General features: G+C 38.0%; 1 protein-coding gene across 6 annotated transcripts in view; it reads right to left on the bottom strand.

Moving 5' to 3' along the window:
• Window positions 1-20424, bottom strand: part of ZFHX4 (zinc finger homeobox 4) — a 207507-nt gene that overhangs the window by 156907 nt on the left and 30176 nt on the right. For 5 of the 6 annotated variants that reach the window (XM_063130863.1, XM_063130869.1, XM_063130864.1 and 2 more), the window contains exons 2-3: window positions 20242-20424; window positions 18210-18712 (exon numbers count right to left, since the gene is read on the bottom strand). The exon at window positions 20242-20424 is cut by the window's right edge and continues 2438 nt beyond it. In XM_063130863.1, coding sequence (XP_062986933.1) covers window positions 18210-18712; window positions 20242-20424 — 686 coding nt within the window. The remainder of the gene's footprint in view (window positions 1-18209; window positions 18713-20241) is intronic. The other variant, XM_063130865.1, reaches the window with a different exon arrangement.

Genomic DNA, 20424 nt, shown 5'->3' with positions numbered 1-20424 from the left:
ATTATGATGGGGAAGCCTTGAAAAAATGCATGAAAGTTATAACAAAGGACTAGTGAATAAGCAGAGAAGTTGCCACAACACACTATGGACGGAAAAGAAGGGAACATGGCTACTCTAGATACAAATGTCTTGGAAGTTAAGTGCATAGGAAGACCAATTTACTGAAGTTTCCTTCTCCATTTCAGAGTTAGCATCCCCAACTGTTAAACAATTAACAGACAAATTCCCAAATAAACAAAAACATCTGAGTTTTCAAGGACATTGGCTTTTTTTAATCTGCACTATAAACTTTCTACATGAATTCACTCTTAACAAAAGCAAAAAAAATGTGCTTAAAAATTTGTGGTATCAACTCTTACGATGCTAACTATGCAGTTTTAAAACACATGAAAGTTAACACATGAGGGGAAATAGTTTTACGATCTACATGGCAGAAGCACTAAGAAAGTTTACTCTGGTGGGATCTCACTCTCTTTTGATTACTGAATACTCAAAAAGACATGTGACTTTATGCCACTTTGACAGAAATAAGGAAAATTTCTTGGATGAACAGTGGAACACTATTCTTGGACAGTGGATCTACCCTATTTGAAGCAGAACTATATGTGAAGGAAGAAAAAGAAATAATATTGTGGCTATGCAAACAGTAGCTGGTTGGGATGTTTAGAATATGAAATTCTCATTGAAGAACATATGCACACTTCTAAAAATAATCCATCTCATTAAAGGGTGTACATGGTTTCTATAATGAAAAGAAAACACAACACATACTCAAATTATAGCTTTCAACTCTGTGGAATTTGCACACCCTTCCTTCTAGGAGGTCTCTTTCATGCTTTGCCCTGTAAGTGTCCACCAAAAATCAGTGGAAAAACTAAAAATAAACCAAAAGCCAAAGCCAGAAATTACAACCTTCGTTCTAAAACTTTACATAATTAACAGAATATTCTGAATGCAGCACTCTATGACAGTAGCAAGAGACAATAGTACTAGTAGTTTCTAAGCCACAAGAATTCTATGCATTGGCTAATGGCCACAGCTAAGAGACACTGACATTTAGAAATCCCCTGGAACAGATTGCTGATGTGACCCACTGATGTAGGACACCAGAATAGGCTTCTTCCATCCTTGCATCAGAACAACAGAATGGAAGGTTTCCTTTTTAACAGTATTCTTTGTCACCTTGGTGCATTAAAAAAGCCAATGTATTCCAAGCTGATTCAGGGTTCTCTGTACACAAATAAACCTTAAAGATTAAGCTATGCCATCAGATTACAGATTACAATCATTAACCATGGGCCAAGAAGGAAGCACTAGCAAGCAAAGCGTTCTTTACATGAAGTGGACACTAGGGTAAGGGATGTGAGTAAAATCCAGACAGTTCAAATGAGCGGAGTACAGCACATGGTGAAGTTGAAAGAAATCTTCACTAGGAACTCAAGCATAGGTGACCAGATGAGAGAAATGCCTATGGAATCAGAAGATAGTGGATCTGCAGGATCTTGAACACATAAACAAAAGCAATTTATTCTTAGCAACCCCAAAGGGAGAAATGCATAGCCTTCCAACCTAAGCATATTCCACCTGCCATCCTAATTTCTGGTGTTATTAATGGTGAACTACTCAAATCACCTTAAAGCCATTTGACATGCAAGTTTGAGAATACAAGTAGTGATCATTACATTGGACAGTGCCAGGAACGGAGCTAACATTGATTAAAGATATAATAAAATGTACAAATTTTTCAGACCATCAAGATTCCTTTCATGTCACAGCATAGACTACCATTTTCTTAAAGGGAAATTCAGGTAGCTTTAGCCTTCAATAAATATTTCAATAGTAACCTAAGAGTCAAAAATGAAACTGACAGTTTGTTCACACTTTTTAAAAATAAAATAAAAAATATGATGAAAATAAAAAAAATCAGAAGAGGCTATTAGGAAACAATGGACTTGTGGGATGAAAACTGAACTACTGACATGATACAAAAGAGTTACAAAATGAATTAGGAATTAATGGTCCATGTACAGCATGGAAAAAAATCAGAATGGGTTGCCCAAATGTTCCATAGTAAGACAAGTCTTGCTTAATGTATTTATTAATGATCTGAAAAGGGAATGGCCAATGAAGTGGCAAAGATTGCAGATGACATAAAATAAGTTGGGTTAGTCATAACTACAAAAGAAGCTTTATCAAGGCACAAGAAAATAAAATGAATAGGCAGCAGAGCAGCAGATTTTTTAAAAAAAACAACCAAGGATGTTCTTTATGAAATAGATTCTGATGAATACTTGTGCAATATTTTATGTGGGAAAATGAAGCTCTTTTCACCATGGGTAACAACAACAACAATTAGATGGTAAGGTAATTGCTTTTCTTGCCTCTTGTTTTTTAGCAATCTTCCTAGCATTAGGAGGTGCCTTCCAGTTGTTTTGGACTACAACGACCAATATTCCCAACCATTGGCCATGCTTGCTAATACTGATAAAAGTTGTAATACAAAATGTATGGAAGACATCAAGTTGGGGAAGGCTGCATTAGACAAAGGATATTGGCATCAAGTTGACTACTTTGTCCACTGGCAGGGAAAAGTCAATAGAGACATTGCATTGAGAATATAGTTCTAGAACCAAATTCTTGGGAATTTTTTCACTCTTTTTAAAAAATTTGTATCACAGAAAAAAGGATCAACTGTGTTGTGACAGCTGGCACTAATACTGAACACACCAATGTAATCCTATTTCAGCTCTGAATAACTTGTCCAGTTACCCAGTATATCAACTGAGTCTTGGTACTAAATGCAATGGAAAAATTATCTATACTTCATTTATAATCCCTCTACCACATGCACTGTCAACAACAGGCAGTCCCTCTTCAGGGTCATTTTTATTAAATCTGAGGAAATCTTCAGTATCCCCCAGGTATACCCTGCTTCATCACCTCTTTCCAGATTGAGCAGAGCTCTTTTGGTTTAGGAAATAGAAGTAGACTGATTGGCCTCGACCAAACTAGGGCAGTCCCATTGTTGACATTGATATTACTGGCACTAATCCAGACTAGGCAAGAAATGGTTTAAAGAAAAAAATTATGAAGGCTTGGAATCTAACAAAGTATATCATCCACAGAGGAAAACTGTTTGCCCCATGATGACTTTGGACTCATTTGAAAAACAATGGGTAATGCCCAAGACCAAGAGGGCAACAGCCTTGTTAATCTTATAGCAGTTTCTTGTATTTCAAGAAGAGCAAACAAACTTTCAGTATGAACAATTGAGGCAACATACTGAGCCAAAGAATAGAATCTCTAAATAGCTTAATACTTATATTGTATTTTATATTATGGTTTTATACTGTCGTTTTATACTTTGTTTTTAATTTTTGCGAACCGCCCAGAGAGCTCTGGCTATGGGGCAGTATAGAAATGTAATTAATAAATAATATATAAATAAATACTCCCCATATAAGATCAAACAGAATTGATTAGCAGGAAAAACAATACACAATTTTAGATGTCTTCCCCTTTTATTATTTTTGTTGCTATAATACCACAAGCTTGAGGATTGACTTGTATGTTCATAGGTTGCTCCTTTTCTTTAAGAATCATCTCTCTTTAACAACTAAAGATTATTGTTATACCTTTGCTTCCACAAGGAGGAAAGTACTCGCAGTTTCCCCTGGGGCTATTTTAGATGATGCTACATTTCTAAGGTCCGTAGTACACCAGGGTTAGCTCAATTTCTCTGGAGACCAATAGGGTCATTTCCATGACATGCTTGTTTTTGGTACTCCACTAGGATAAGTTCCCTGAACTTTACTTTTAATGTAAACGTACCCCTGTATTGGGGAAGGGGAGGTCAAACAAACACTATTTCGCTATGTGATGTGCTTGTCCCAAGAGAAACTCTAAGAAGGAGAGAAAAAAAGTTACAACCTCCAGTTCTGATATACTGTATTAAGAAAGAAGGCTACTTGTGTATTTACTGTGCAATCGATGAATAGGAATAATACTCTTAATAATTTTGTTGTTAACCATTCATCCAGCAAAGCATCAGTGTCTGCAAAATACCAAATTTGTGCATAATTCACTGGAAGTTTACACAAAGCAAGCAGACTTGAGAAGCTGTTTGTTTTGATTACAAAAAAGGGGGATCCCCATGACATAAAAAACTTACCAACTGAACACATCATAGGGAATTTTAAGATTTCAGATCAACTCCAACATTTCCATTTAGCTCATGCAACTTTATTGTAACTTCTATAATTTGCCCTTGTTCTGGCTTGTGTTTAAGATAGTTTATCAGGGATTTTTATAGAAATAGTACTACATAGCTATATGTATATGCAAGTATGAAAATGTACAAATCTAAGAGAGCAAGAACGCAAATTTCACTGCTTAAATAAGAACATAAGAGGAGCCATGCTGGATCAGACCAAGAGTTCATCTAGTCCACATACTTTTAACACAATGTCCAATCGGTTGCACACAGTGAACCCACAAGCAGGGTATGCGAGCAATAGCACCCTTGCACCCATTTTCCCCATCAATTGGTGTACATAGGCATACCACCTCTGATACTGGAAGTAGCATATAGCCTTCAGGACTAGTAGCCATTGATAGCCTTCTCCGCCAGGAATCTGTCTAACCCTCTTTTAAAGCCATCCAAATTGGTGGCCATCACTATGTCTTGAGGAAGGGAATTCCATAGTTTAACTATTTGCTTTGTAAAGAAGTACTTCCTTTTATCTATCCAGAATCTTCCACTCATCAGCTTCATGGGATGTCCCTGCGTTCTAGTATTAAGGGAGGAAGAAAAATGTCTCTCTATCCACTTTCTCCACACAATCCATAATTTTATACACCTTTTTCATGTCTCCCCTTACTCACCTTTTCTCCAAGCTAAACAATTCCAGCTGTTGTAACCTTCCCTCATAAGAGAGTTGCTCCAGCCTCTTGAACATTTTAATTGGCCTTTTCTGCACTTCTTCCAACTCCACAATACCTTTTTTAAAGGTGTGGTGACCACAACTTTATACAGTATTCCAAGTGCACCATCGATTTGTTTAAGGGCAGTAAGGGGAGTTTATTTTCAATTCCATTCCTAATTATGCCTAACATGGAATTTGCCTTTTTCACAGCAGCACACTGAATCGACATTTTCATTGATCTGTCCACCACAACCCCAAAGATCTCTTCTTGGTCTGTCACTGGTAGCTCAAATTCCATCCGGTTATACTTGAAGTTGGGATTTCCCACCACCACTACCAGCATGCATCACTTTGTATTTGCTGACACTGAACCACATCTGCCATTTTGATGCCCATACTCCCAGTTTGGAAAAATCCTTTTGGAGCTCCTCACAACCCGTTTTTGTTTTAACATAGCAGTGCATACACATTGTGACCTATGTAGATACCTAGTCAGTCAGTTTTATATTGTATTGTGTATTTGTGCTTTTAACCTGTTGGTTGTCTTACTATGGTTTTAATTTTTGTGAACTGCCCAGAGAGCTTCGGCTATTGGGCGGTATAGAAATGTAATAAATAAATAAATAAATAAATAAAGCACTCCTGCACATTATGTTAATTCCCACCTAATTTAATTATTTAATAGAGAGAAGTGTGGCAACTTTTACTCAATAGTCCTCTCATGCATTGTAAAAGGCACCCAACTTACTAACATAAAGGTCAAGGTTCCCCAGATAATGCACCTCCCTGAGAAATACAACAAGCCTTGTGGCTCTATTTAGCAAGGCAGCTAAATAGAGCAATAGCCTATCCCTTGTAGAAATCTGGCAGACAGTCCAGATGGCAAGCAATTCCAGCAGAGAGAGGAAAAGCTGTGGACACAGGGAAATATTGACTGTATAGACAGCATAGTCTGTAGAACAGATTTCCAAGTTCTAAACAGAAGGAGAACTTAAATGAGCTCTCAATCTAAAAGAAGGGGTGTGAGAGAGCTTTTGGAAAAAAGAAAGGGTTTAGGGAGTTCTTAATGTGACAAACTTTATGTGCAGATGCACAAGTATCCTTGTATAACTACCTAACTTTTCAGATCATTCTTCTACAAAGACTAGAGATTTACTTTAAGATTCTATTTCTATCCTTTCTTAAGGCACTGAAAATAAATTGTAAAGACAATTGTCATAGCATGATATGTATTTCTAAAATGACAGAACGGTCTGACTAAAAAAAACTTGTATAAATTGTATTATAAAAAGGCAGGTTATTTGTAAGTTACTATTCCTTTAAAAATATTCATCACTTCTTCATTTAAAAACACACTGAGATATTTATGTAGACATAAAGTAAGCCTATATATTAACAGGATGGCACCAAAAATGGTTTCGCAACATTTGCCTTATCATTATACATGTGAATTGAACAGCATAATTCAAATTACTTGACATACATGAACAGCGAGAGGAATTAAATTTCAGAAATTTCAACCCTGAAATGACCACAAATCTTAAAGAAATATTAAAAAGTGAAATGTTTTCCACAGTGACATCTATGTTTAAGATCAAGAAAATAGTAACTTCTATTTATCTCTGCAAACAGTTTTCTTCATCTAAACAAATAAATACAGTAAGGCTGAGAAAAACATGTTTTGACTCTTGAATGTACCGAAACGTTCCAATTTCCTTCTGCACAATGATTTTTATGCAAATAAGCACTGCACAATCTCCCAGCCTCTTTTACTGTCATACCAGGACAATGACAGTACAATAATTGGAATGGCACATATCTGGGATATTTGATTTTAAATTGCAAACTTAGTACAAGACTATTGAAATGGAAATAATGGGACTGTGTTAATTCTACATTGATCAAGGTATCATCATTGCATGCGAAACAAAACACAGCAAACAAATTGAACTTCTGCTATGAATGAATTTCCCTCCTTTTGTTATTCCATACCTACTCTCCCGGACCCAAAATTTTAGTTCTTAACACTGATGCTTTCATCCATAACAGGAATAATGAGGAAAACACAAGCAATGTTCATTGGGGAAATAGCACTCTTCATGTTACCTAAATCCCAGTTGTCTCATTCGCAAGCAAGGAGGCACAAGCAATGCATTCAATATCTCTGGCTGATTTAAAATCCAAATATGCAAACAGCATTAGAGAATCCAGACAGACTATTCTGCTTCACTGATGACAGATGCAGAGCAAGGCTAGTCTAATTAAGCTTTCTACTCTGAACCATACTTGAGGTAGTAGATACCTCCCTTCCAAAAGCAAAAAATGCTAGCTACCCAGCTGAAGAGCAGGTGCTATATGGTATTTACATTTCCTGCCGCGGATGCTAGCCAGCAGGCCCAACCAGCTGACCGTGAAAATTCTTGGCCCTAAGTGACCCAAGGACAGACTATAAATCCATCCTATAAAATATAGTCAATGCTCCATTTGTTCCTCTAGCCTTTCAGTATGTGATGTTATACATTTGCTTTAATCTAGTTTCACTGGGCTCTTTTAAGGGCTGTTAGCAGTCATTTGTTGACAAAATAAAGGATTACAGTAAACTTTTCTTTAAATAAACAAATCAGAGTCAGTATCAACCAGGAGGAATCTCGTTTGAGGAAAATTATTATGCAGAATATTATTGTGTATTTAACCAAAGCAGTAACTCAAAATCTCAACAGAGTCGCAACAGAAAAGAGAAAAGATACCCAATTAATGCCAGTAAAAACTGGTTTGGTTACAAGAAGATGCAATCTGCAAGCATGACTGTACTACAACTTCCATTCATTGCAATGTGGTTTTCATCAGAGCTCTGCACAAGTCTCACTAACATGGAGAAGGTATATTTGCAGCACATTGTGCATAGACCGTTAGGTCTCAAATCTAAAACTACTTAATTTAAGGGTACCTTATGGCATTCACTTATCACACCTGATCCACCATTTTCTGTATGAGTGGTGTTTGAAACCATGTACACAAAAGCAAATCCGAGCCCCCGCCCCTGCCCCTTTAGTGGAATGTTGCATTTTGGTTCATCACCCAAAATAACCAAATTCATACAGGCTTTGGTATGGATAGTACTGAATACTACATAAACACAGAAATGGCTTCAGATATGATCAGTACACAATTGAAACTACAACAACTATTTTTGTTGTACAAAATCGACATTAGAGTATACTGCAAGACATGACTATGGGACAGAAACAGCCTTAATGGATGAGCTATATTGAGAACTGAACAGGAGAACTGCTTCCGTGTAGGTTCTGCTGGCCCTCTCAGCAGCACTTGATACAATTAATCCTGGTATCCTTCTGGGTTATTTGGTTGTTATGGGACTTGGGGACACCATTCTGCAGTGATTCTGGTCTGATTTGGCTGAGCGTGCCCAGTGTGGTGCTGGGAAATATTTCTCAGCCTCATAACCATTGGCTTATGGGGCTTCTTACAGCTCTACATTGTCCCTTATGGTTTTTAACCCCTTCATGAAGCCACTGGGGAAGGTCCTCTGACATTTGGGGGTTGGGTCTCATCATTATGCTGATGAGACCCAGATCTGACTCTTTTTTTCAACTAATCCTAAGGAGGTGTGGAAATCTTGAACCATTGTCTAGACACAGTGAAGGATTGGATGTGGGTGAACAAATTGAGGCTCAGTCAGACAATACAGGGGTTCTGTTGATCAGTAGACAAGACAAGCTGGGCATAGCAGCACTTGGAGGATCAGGTGGCTGCTATGCCAAGGAGTGCCTTGGCCCAGCATTGGCTGGTGCACACGCTGTGCCCCTTCCTGGGGAAAGGAGATGTGGCCAGTGATCCAGGCCTTGATTACCTCTCATTTAGACTATTGTAACATGCTGTACATGGGGATCCCCTTGAAAAGTGTTCAGAAACTACAGCTAGTGCATAACACGGTAGCACTGTGGCATGCACTTTTTAGCCTAAAGATCACCGATCTTGAACCAACTACACTGGCTACCAATTTGTTTCTGAGTTCAATTCAAGGTGACCTATAAAGTCTTAAACAACTTGGGTCCAGAATATCTAAAAGACGCTTCATATGAGCTTGCCTATAATCTGTGAACTCCATCTGAGGCCCTATCTTATGCCCAATCATCAAGAGAAATGGAAGACACACTCCAGCTATGGAACTCCCTCCCAAGGGAAGGCAGGTTGACTTCTTCCCTACTGAGTTTTAGAGAGGCAGTAAAAACTCCTGCTCTGTCTTTCATGGATTTTAATATTGTTTTGGCTTGTTTCAAAGAATGTTTATTCTGTGATTTTATTGTATTATTTCAGTGTTTTAAATTGAACATCATTTTGAGGGGGCCTGATGGGCAGAAAAGCGATTTGTGAAGATTTTTAACAAATAAATAATAAGATTACCAATGAATGAATGAATACCTTTATTGAATAAGTCTTCTGACCATTTCAAAAAATCACATAATCACCAATATATTATATTTTCATAGGACTCAAAGTTCCTGAGCCAAAGAACTGTCCAAAATCACTATATACTCACAACTCAAAACATCCACACAATTCTGTACTAAATTGCCCCAGCTCAAGATGTATTCACTCATAATTCACTCCCAGAAGCTTATTCACAAAGTTTTATTTTCCTTTTAATTTCCACAAATTTTCAAAATGCATAAAAAAATAACAATTCTCAAAAAGTTTTTTTTAACAAAAAAAAAATAGGGCATGTTGGGTTGAAATCTGAATTACCCAGCTGTCCACAGAAAGGATGCAACCTGTCTGTTGTAACTTTTCTTCCTGCTTTTGTACAGCTGGACAGTACCTCATGTCACATGGAAGCCAATAGACAAGGCCTTTAAAAACTTCTATTCACTTGCTTGGGCAAACAAGCAAGCAGCTGCCTGCATCTGAATTGCTAGAGACTGTTATGCGTCTTACAAGCCTTAGTATGGTCATCTCTGCTATGTACACAAAGTACATACTTTCACTTAAATAAGAAATAGTTATTTGGCTCATCATGGTTTTGGAATGCTGGTACTTCCGCCTTAGGCAAATGGGAAGCAAGTACTTTTCAAGAGCAATTCTAAGTGAAATTATTTTAAGAGTTCAAAGTAAAACATTATGCTTAGCAATGAATACAGCTTTGTTTGTTTCCTCAGTCATCGACAGCAATAGACATAAAAAATATTCTGTTGTTGAATCCATATGGAAAGATCATCAACACTTTCTGCCTTGGGTCTTCTGCCAAAATACTGCAGCCCACATGTTTTTGACTATGCAACATAAAAGAAAAGGTGTTGCTCTGGTCAAATAAAAAATAATGTTTACTAGCTTACATCTAATGTTAAAGCTACCCAAATCCTGCCAAAGACATTAAAGCAACATCTGTAAAACAGATTTTCATTAAATTGATCAGTTTAAAGCTAAGCAGTTAGGCAGATGATGCATATGAGCTAACCTTTCACCTTCTTAAACTGGAATTAGGTCATCCAAGTTTCTTGTTGTTTGAGAATGAGAGGTAAAGTGATCTACTTAAATTGAGCTGACAGTCATAACATTAGTAGTGTTATGAATCAATTGTTTGTCAATAAAGAAAAAAGTGAAAATAGTTTTCATACAGCTAACTGCTTGTCTCTCCTAACTGCTGCTGTCAAGTGTCCTTAAACATTTAAATAACTGTGTAAAAGGAAATAAATACTCAACAGAATTCTACTTGCCATTAAATCTCAAATAATTCTGGCAGGCAATTTTGTTATTTGTTTTTGTGATTGCAAAATATGTATATCACACTAAATCTCAATGCATTACATAGAAGTAAGTCTCACTGACTGTACTGGAACCAATATTGAAGTAAGTGTTCTTAGGATTGCAGTTTTAGTTGTAAGTTAATTGTTCTCATAAAGCACCATGGCTTTGTCACTTTAGGCAACTAATTATACAAATTGCTTTATGGATTCAGTGGGCAGGGGTGTGGTTTTAATACATTAGAAGCTTTCACATCTTACTTGGGGGCTCATCCACACACAAACAATTTTAGTGTGCTGTTGTGAAGCATGCAACATCTTTCTTCAAAACAGTACAGCTATTAATAATGCAATTGTTGTCAGGAGTCCAGATGTTTTCCTACAATGAAGCACTTTTGTGGCATTTACCCATCACTAAAGTCACAATATTTTGTGACTGGGAGGAAAAAAGCATTTTCTTCTGCTAGCATCTCTACGATGCTCATGAATGTCCACTGGACTAGCTACATGAACTCATGGGCACTAACCAGATTTCAACCCAGAGATCCTGCTGGTACCTTTAAATATTCTGAGGTAAGCAGAATATACACATCTAACTGGTCTTCTCTCCTTTCTTTCACCAGTTCCTTTGCCCATTGGTCCTGCCTGTCTACTTGTGGGTAAAACTGTCCTACTTTTACAGCAGCCAGAGAAGGAGGGTAAGTGAAGGGACTAATGAAGAAATGGGACAGCATGCTCTCTCATTAACGTGGAATATTAAAACAGATTTTGTGGTTCTGGTTTTGAACTCTAGAACTAACTGGCTAGGGGCGGTATTGAAATTCTTCATCCATGTATATGCCATTGTGTATGCTTATTATTTATTTTTATTGACATTTAAAAGATCAACACTGCCTCACCTTTAACACCCAGACATAGAATTCATCAAGTCCTTTTCAACAGACAAAAGGGAGAATAACCCCTCCAGTATTGCCATCGTATCAAAAGGACTGCCTTTTTTTTCTTCCCTCCTCCCCGCTTTTAAAGTTACAGGCTATGTTATCCTCCTCTCTAAGGCAGCAACATATCCTCCCTGAAATAACAAAGTCAAAAATAAAAACAAAAACCTGATGTCAATGTCATGTCATTGCTTTTGATAGCAAGTGAAATTGGAAACCTCTGGATTAGGGCTGTGATTCACTTCTCTTCAGTTCGGAGAAGCAACGGCGAAGCAGGGTGATCCGCCTCCGGTACAGGCGGAGGAGAAGCGGATTGGGAGGCTAGTGGAGCACAGCAAAGAGAAACGACCACAAGCGGAGCACTCCTCTTTTCGCGGAGCGCTCCGCCAGTCATTTTGGATATTTTTCCCCATAGGATTGCATTGCGGAAAAGATTAGCAGATAACTTTTTTTGTTTTTCAAGCTACCTCCTTGAAACTCGCTGTGCTTAGAGAGTCGTGGGTGGGGATAATTTTGTGCCTATTTTCAGCACTTTGCGTGCTGCGGTTTGCTTGCTATGTTTTTTTTTAAAAAATAGGGTAAAAACAGCTGGAGAGGTACCTTTTTTTGAAGCGCTGAGAGACAGATTCAACTCCCAATCATGATCACCTGATGAAGCATCCTCCAATCCCAAAATTGGAGTGGGGGGTTAAGCAAAACGAGATACTTAGTAACTTGGGATACTGGGAAACTTTTCTTTCTTAGTCTCTGAACAGACTTTTCTCAGTGCTTTTTTAAACAGTAGCCCCACCAAACGCACAAACACAACCTGAAATCATATACTAAGCAAATAAATAACAGATAGGAAACACAGCACTGCTACCCACCCTAACCATGGTGAACAACTGAATAGATGTGGTGCAAGGGGATGATGTCCCCTAGGGCATGTGGATGTGCCCAGTGCACACTCCTGCCCTTGGAGGGTCATCAGAACCCTCCAAAGATTAACCAGTGGAAGAAGCTACTATGCCTGTTAAGAGTTGAAGTGTAAGTTAGCTTCTTAAAGACTGGTCCCTAGACAAGGCCAGTCAAATGGGCACAGTTTCCCCTCCCCCTGGGCAAGTCCACTTTCCTCTTACTGGTAAAAGACAGACATAGCCTTTTTTTTAAAAAAAAAATTCTTGTTGTTGTTGTGATTCAGCAACACTGCTGCTTTTAATTCCACCCCTCCTTTGTTTATTTATTTATTACATTTATTATACACCCCGTAGCTCAAGCTCTCCTGGCTTTCCCTCTTCAGTGAAGTCAGGCAGGCTTTCATTGTGGTTCAACTCCTTATTGTTGTGATTGTTATTAATAATAATTAATTAGTACTGCTATTATTAATGTTATTAATGGCTGTGATCACAGTGCAGTCAATCAACTCTGAAGCAAGGATCACAAAGCTTTATTCTTATCCTCCTAGTCCCCTAGTTATGGGATGCAAGAGAAAAGGCATCTCTCTGTGCTGCTCCCACCTCACAGGGACGGTTTGCATTACTGGCTTTGAAATAATCCTTGGCTCACTTCCTTGTGCCCCCAGAAATGTCTGCTGCATGCCTGCCTTCCCGCCTCCGCCTGGGTGCTGTTGTGGTGGGGTATCTGCTGGGATTTACTTCCCCATAGATCTATGGCATAGTCGTACATCTCTGCCTGCCTCTCTGCTTGCCTGGTGCCTGGGAGATGTACTACATGATGGGCTTTGTGGTTCAATCCCACAAGCCTCTGACATGCTTGTTCCCAGTGCTGCCTGTCCTCCTCTGTGCCCGCCTCGCAGGGATGGTTTGTGTGTGTCTTGCTTTGACTCAGGGAGCGTATCCTTCCATGTGATAAAAGGCAGCTGCATTGCACACTCTTGGTGTGTGTGTGTGTGCGTGTGTGTGCGTGCGTGCGTGCATTTTTGGAAGTGTTTCACCTGAGATGAAGATCCTTATTTAGAAAAAAAATTCCTGATTCCCCCAAATCATCTGTGCTATTGACTGCTATGGGCAAGCACTTTGCAATGGATTCCTATGGGCAGGTATGGTTTCCTTATGGGCATACTGTACTTTGTGGGGGATTTTTCATATAGTCCTTCAAAATCAGTGGAAGCTCGGATTTCCTTCCAACTTGGCATGAAGGTGGATACATGGATAAGCCGTCATGGTGCCAATCTTGAGGTTTCTAATGTTTACAGTGACGGAGATATCAAAAGGGGTGTGAATTGGGGTTAGGGTGTGATGCTTTAAAGGTTAAAAAATCGCCAAAATTTAGGGGATGATGGGATTTGCTTGAAGCTTGCCATGAATGTGGATCTAGATGGCTTCTGTGAGGGTGCCCACTTTCAAGTTTGTATCTGTAAAAATGTCGGAGTAGATCCCATTTCTGAAAATGGGGTGTCAGATTTTCAAAAATTCCCCGAAAATCAAGGGATGCTTGGATTTGCTTGAGGCTTGGCATGAATATGTATACATGGATAAGGTCTCATGGTGTCAATTTTGAGGTTTCTAACGTTAACAGAAAAAAAGTTATAAGCATTTGGATTTCAATGCAAGTCTATGAGGGAAAAAACGGAGCTCCGATTCGGATCTGGAGCTCCGCAGCGAAGCGAAGCAGACCATAGGCAGATCGCTGTGGAGGGGAGCAGACCCGATCTGGAAGTTGCGAATCTGGAAGAGAAGCGGATCAGGGGGTCCGTGCACAGCCCTACTCTGGATAATGACAACTTATATACCAATAGCAAACTCATTCTCCAAGTATAATTCCATATGTAGCCAGAATGGCATTATCCATGCACAACAGACTTCGAGGAGGCAATACCATTAAACAGCCATCACCATCATCATCATAATAGGGACTGAGAATGCTCAGTGGGCACGGAATACTGGCCTGGTTCAGACAACATGCTAAACCATGCTGCTTAACCACAAGCAGCATGGTTTAGCATGTTGTCTGAATCAGGCGACTGACTGATGGAAAGGGGAAACAGAAAACCCAGGGTAAGGGGTAATGAAATTGAGTATATTGGTACAAGTCATGGCTGCCTCGCTCTCTGAATGAAGCATTTTGTTGCACATAGCACTTGCTCTATCTGTATTCTATTTTCAGAGAATTAGATGTTGTGGTATGAGACCTCAGGAGAGGACTGTATAATGGGGAAAATAAATTTATACTTGTACAATTATGGAGACAGGTTCTAATGGCCTCCTTAGAATTGTCGCAACAGTATGCATTTCGTAGAGCTTTCTAGCCTTTTCCAGCCTTCTAAGCAGGATAAAGTTAACAGCAACACTGCCCTATTCAACTATCTTAGGGCCAAACTAGACATGATGGGGCAATCGTACACTTGTCTGTCTCATTGACATACATGTGTCTGCAGGGATAGGTGATCTACTCTTTATATAACAGGGAGCACATATCTTCTGCCTTACCTTGCTGTGCTTTGCTGCTTTAACAAATATTGCTCCAGTCCAATACTGGAAGTGTGGCAAACTGGAGAAAAACTTTTTAAAGCAACAGGGTACATGAGGTAAAGCAGGGGGAGATGGTGAATTACTTGGAAAGGAGCATGTGGACAGAGAAAAGAGTAGAGCCCACCATGAGTTACATGTGAACAGGGCAGACATGTACATAAGAAATGTGGTTAACATGTCACACTCAGTTTGGCCCTTTGACACACTCAGTTTGGCCCTTAATAGGATTTCTCTGGAATAAACGGGTTGTGGGCTGTTGCTAGCTAGCTATTCTTTCTACATAATTAGTATGTAAATTAGTGTTTGTAATTTGTTGCACTAATATATAATGCTTCTTGATGGATATTGCACAACTTCTCTATAGATTTAGCTTTCTAATACTATGATTCAACTTTCCATACAAGACTTTAGTTTAACTCAGGAAAAGTTAATGAATCCTTTTGTTTCTTTATTTATTTATTACATTTTTATACCGCCCAATAGTCGAAGCTCTCTGGGCGGTTCACAAAAATTAAAATCATAATAAAACAACCAACAGGTTAAAAGCACAAATACAAAATACAGTATAAAAGTATAAGTAACCACGTTACTTATACCACTCGACTACCATAATTCTGGGTCAGTGGGCTACTCTCCCTTCTGTTCACCCTGCCTGACAACACCCCTCCCAGCTTTCCCCAAAAGTTGAAAAAAGCAAGAGCTTTTATTCATAGAATCTAAGCAAGTGACATCTTAATACTGCCTGAAATTATAAAATTTTAGTAAAAATACTCTGATGTTCACGGTTGCTTTAAACACTATGGCTCATAAGAGGGCTCTTTATATTTCCTCCACAACTAAACATTACAATAATACAAGTAAGACCTGCATGAAAATAATGTACTTAAGAAAAAAAATGGGGAAAATATGATGCTTTCTTCCAAACTCACATTTTTAGTGCTAAAGTAAGCCATGTTCATAGCATCTTAAGTTTTAAAGGAGTGAAGGCAACTATTTGAATACGTTTAAAACTCCCAAGGTATATTGTTCATTATGTATAACAACATTAGTTCAATTAGTACCTTAAATTTCTCAAAAGCATGGAAGTGGGGGAAGATTTCACAACTGAACTAATCTCATCTGTTTCTCACAGATACAAGTGCCTACTCCTCTAATATGTACCAGAGACTTTTGAAACATCATTTAATTATGAAGGAAGAGTTTAGAGCACACACTGAAATGGAGAATTGTTTTTGGGACATATAAATGCTGTAGGTCTGTAAAGTTGTTATTCTGATGAGCAGATGTCTAGAATGTTCTGATCAATTCACCCTTCAATGTTTGCTGCAGCCTAAAACTCAAAGCTAGACTTTTATTCCACCTACGACTGAGAAATAGTGGTGAGTATACTTTGAGCAGCCTGCCTGCAAGGAGGTAAATTTAATTGTAAATTGATCAGGTCAAGCATGTGAAGGTCAATTTAAGTTAATAAGGAAAGGGCTGAAGAGGCTGAGGGCCAACTTTTTTTTTAAGAGTCAAAAGTCTCCTGTAAGTGGGGGACGGACCTTTGACAGTCTGTTCTGTTTTGTTTCAAACCACCAGCATAGCTTTCTCCGCTAGACTAATTACTTTTTCCTCAACTTCCTAGTTTGGGCTTTAAAGACTAGTTCATTCTTTCAGAGTACTGAAGACAGTATATGAATGACAAGTCTCAATTGGTATGAATTTGTTTCCAATGATGTCCGTGTCTATGAATAGCCCTATATTGTTACCTAAACATAAAGGTAGCTGCACTTACACTTACATTTTAAAGCAGTCAGATATGATAAGAAGGTATGGATTTACACCTGTAATATTTGCATATCCTTCATTTTTTGTCTGCGGTATAGAACTGTTATATACCATTCTCAGCTATATATCTGACTTTTGCTTGAACATAGTATTGTATACAAGCTAACTACAGAAAACTTGCCAGCCTTAATTGAAAAAGAATTATTTACCTATAGAACTGCTGGTTTCTTTTTTTACTTTATATATGTGTACAATTTGTTCAATTTTACAATAGTATTTGAGAGGAAGCATACATTATTTTTCAGAAGCTGATTCCAGATAGTAAAGTTGAAGCCAATTTCTAGTATTAGTAACACTTTCCACATAGACGTTCCAACTATGTTTAAAAGACACTGACAAATAGTTTACAGTATCCTGAACTGTAACATACTTGTGGAAAAAAACAAAAAATGAATCAGTACTTAATAAATTTGAAAGCTAGAAATGAATGTGCAACACATACATAAACCAAGACTATCAAGACAATCCAGTAAACACTGCAAAAAGGAGTTACCATGTAATTTTGGAAAAACCATGCATTTTAGGTAATAATAGTATTCATCCCTCCCACATACTCATAGCATATTTTTTTCCAAGGCAGATAAAAATACCTTTACTATCATGCTAACATTTATCTGTACCACACCCTTTCAAGTTAATGAAAAATCGTTGACTTAGAAAAGAAGGGTAGGCAAAAGGATGACAGAGTTTAATTTGAATACTAATGGTAATAGTGTGTGTGTGTATATACTATTATACTATAAATATTGAGATAGCACACTTTGGATGGAATCATTTATGGTTTCTCAATGCCAGGAAGCCATCTCCTTTCCTGCACAAGATATGGAAGAATCATAACTTAAATATATGGAAGCATTCACAGTTAAGAGCTGGCTAACAAAAATACTTATAATTTTAGAACAGCTTAGAAACTCATTTAGTCATAGCCAATATGGTCATATCATTTTTGGTTTAAGAATTTAGGTTGCAATCCTATGCATTGCTCACTTAGGAGTAAACCCCATCTAACTCAGTGGAACTTACTTCTGAGTACATGCATAGGATTGTGCTGATAGTGATACATTTAAAGATTCAAAGAAAGGGAGAATTAAGTAGACTGTAAAAAAATCTATAACACTTTCCATGTGCAGCCCTTTTGTAGCTCAACATACTGATTATTGCTGTTTTATTATTTTTGATAAGCCTTTAATTTGATGACCAATCAAAACCTCATTCTGCTAACATTTTAAAAGTTAACTGCCTCTTCCTATTTTAGGCCAATTTAAATTACTTGTGGGTGCTTACCTTATAAAGTTTCAGGGCTGCTTCATGCCTGTGATTGGTATTGTGTAAACGCAATTTATCCACACTGTTGGTATAGTAGTCACAGGCATTACATTTTAGGTGAACTGGGTTGCCAATGGCAATGCACTTCAGCCTCCACTCATTAGTTTTGCCTCCTTCTTTAATGTGAGCCACCAGCTGATATTTCTGCATGTGTTTGTCAGTCTTGCAATGGAGCTGGAAGTTGGCTTTGAGCTGCGTGTTGTAGTTACAGAGCTTGCATTGGTAGATGTCTCCAATTACAGCCCTCCACTCCTCTTCAGGGAGAGAACGTTCACTGCTCACATGCACACTTAGGGCCTCCAGGCTGTCAGAGGTGAATTTGTTGCAAACAGCACACTGGAATAGCTTCAGCGCTGGGTCACTGATATAAGGTGACAGCTCTCCTGCAGTAAGGAGGGACAGGTCATCACCCATTAGCTGACCACTGGCAAGCCGGATTTCAGGTGGCAGCTCATTATTTACTACAGGGGAAAAAAAATAAAAGGGAAAGTAGAGACCAGAAAGCATAGAGTGCATACAGACCCACACCCACATACCCACCCACCCACAGACATATCTCTCTATATAGAGATAGAGATAGAGATACACACACGCACACACAAAGGAATCTATAAAATAAAGCCTTGACAAGGGGCTTGCTTTCTCTAGAGCTTAAACTATAAAAAGCTGTAATAGGATTGAATCAGGATCAATTACAATCATCCCTTTCAACTTCTAAATTCCCTCATCAGATAGCTTTAATTACTCCTACTGGGCATGATGTCATTCTGGAATTTTTATTTTCAAAGGCATGAGAGTTGATCAATAACATAACAAAACAGCAAGGCTTTTGCAACTTAAAAGCCTAGATTAACTTACACCATACTAATTGTAGTTTCATTATATCCTTTAAATCCTACTAATTGTAGCTCTCATATATATGACACACATACATGAATATATGAGAAACAGGGCAATAACAATTCAGATATTTTGATCAGTTTCTATTTAACTTCTTTGCAATTTTACTTTTTATCTCATTGATACCAAATTTTATTGAAAAACGGTTGTTCTTGGTTTTTACCTCCTGATACTCTAGGAAACAATGCTGGTAGGTTTGGGGTAGCAAAAGAGGCTACAAGTGCAATCCTATGCATGGTTAGGAAAAAAAGGTCTTATAATTCCCAATATGGCTAGCTGGAGGGATGCTGCAAGTTGTTGGACTTTTTTCTGTCTAAATATGCAAAGGATTACACCCTAATAATAGTCATGAATGTCTTAGGTGACCTTAGGTAAGGCATTATTTCAGAGCTTCTGTCTTCCATCTGCAATATGGGAATAATACTGGCCTATCTTAGAGTGTTGGTAAGACATTTTCAACTCTCAAAAAGTGATGTATGAATGACACATGTTATTATTAAATTAATTTATGTGTTAGACACTTGCTATGCATATCATTATACTTGAACTGCAATTATCAAAATTCTAATACTTCGTAGACACAAGTGAAACTCTAAGGCAAACAACATCAAGCATACAGCTAGAGTTGACAAAGGTACTAACCAGAGAGGGATTTCTATTAAATGAAAATCCATATTTCTCTCTGAAAACTTTTAGTTGTAGTGTTTATGACAACAGTAAAATGCCTCAGAAAAAAGATTTTTCCCCACCCCCTTATCCCCATAGATTGTTTTCTTTGTGAACTTGATAGCTCTTAGTAAATACTTGTTTCATATCAAAGAACAATAAAAAATGTAACTGTAAATAAAGAGAATTTTGAAAGAAGGAACTAAGGCGCAGGTAAAGTATTTGACAGTATCTGTTTAAGTATTTTCTACATAGATTATACTTCTATAAGGTTAGCAAATAGACAATTCAAGGTTGTTGTTATGATATTATTATTATTATTATTATTATTATTATTATTATTATTATTATTATTGCTTTAGTAGCAGCAATTATAATAATGGTAATAAAAAACAAAACAAATAAGGGATGAACAGATACTGACCAAGTCCTGGTGCCAAAGCTGCTGCTGTTGCTGGATCAAGCTGGAATGGATTGATCATCATCTGGGGGTCTGCTGGATTCTCCAGTTTCATTCCAGTCAGGCCTATGTTCTGGGCTAGGTAGTACTGATAAAGTTCTGCCTCAGCTGGTGCAAGGCCTAAGTGCAGGTTGTGCTGAATCTGCT

Source organism: Elgaria multicarinata, chromosome 7 (assembly GCF_023053635.1).
Source record: "Elgaria multicarinata webbii isolate HBS135686 ecotype San Diego chromosome 7, rElgMul1.1.pri, whole genome shotgun sequence".
In the NCBI taxonomy this organism is placed as follows: Eukaryota; Metazoa; Chordata; class Lepidosauria; order Squamata; family Anguidae; genus Elgaria; species Elgaria multicarinata.
The sequence above is the reverse complement of the archived record's forward strand: the minus strand, read 5'-3'. Positions and strand labels throughout refer to the sequence as shown.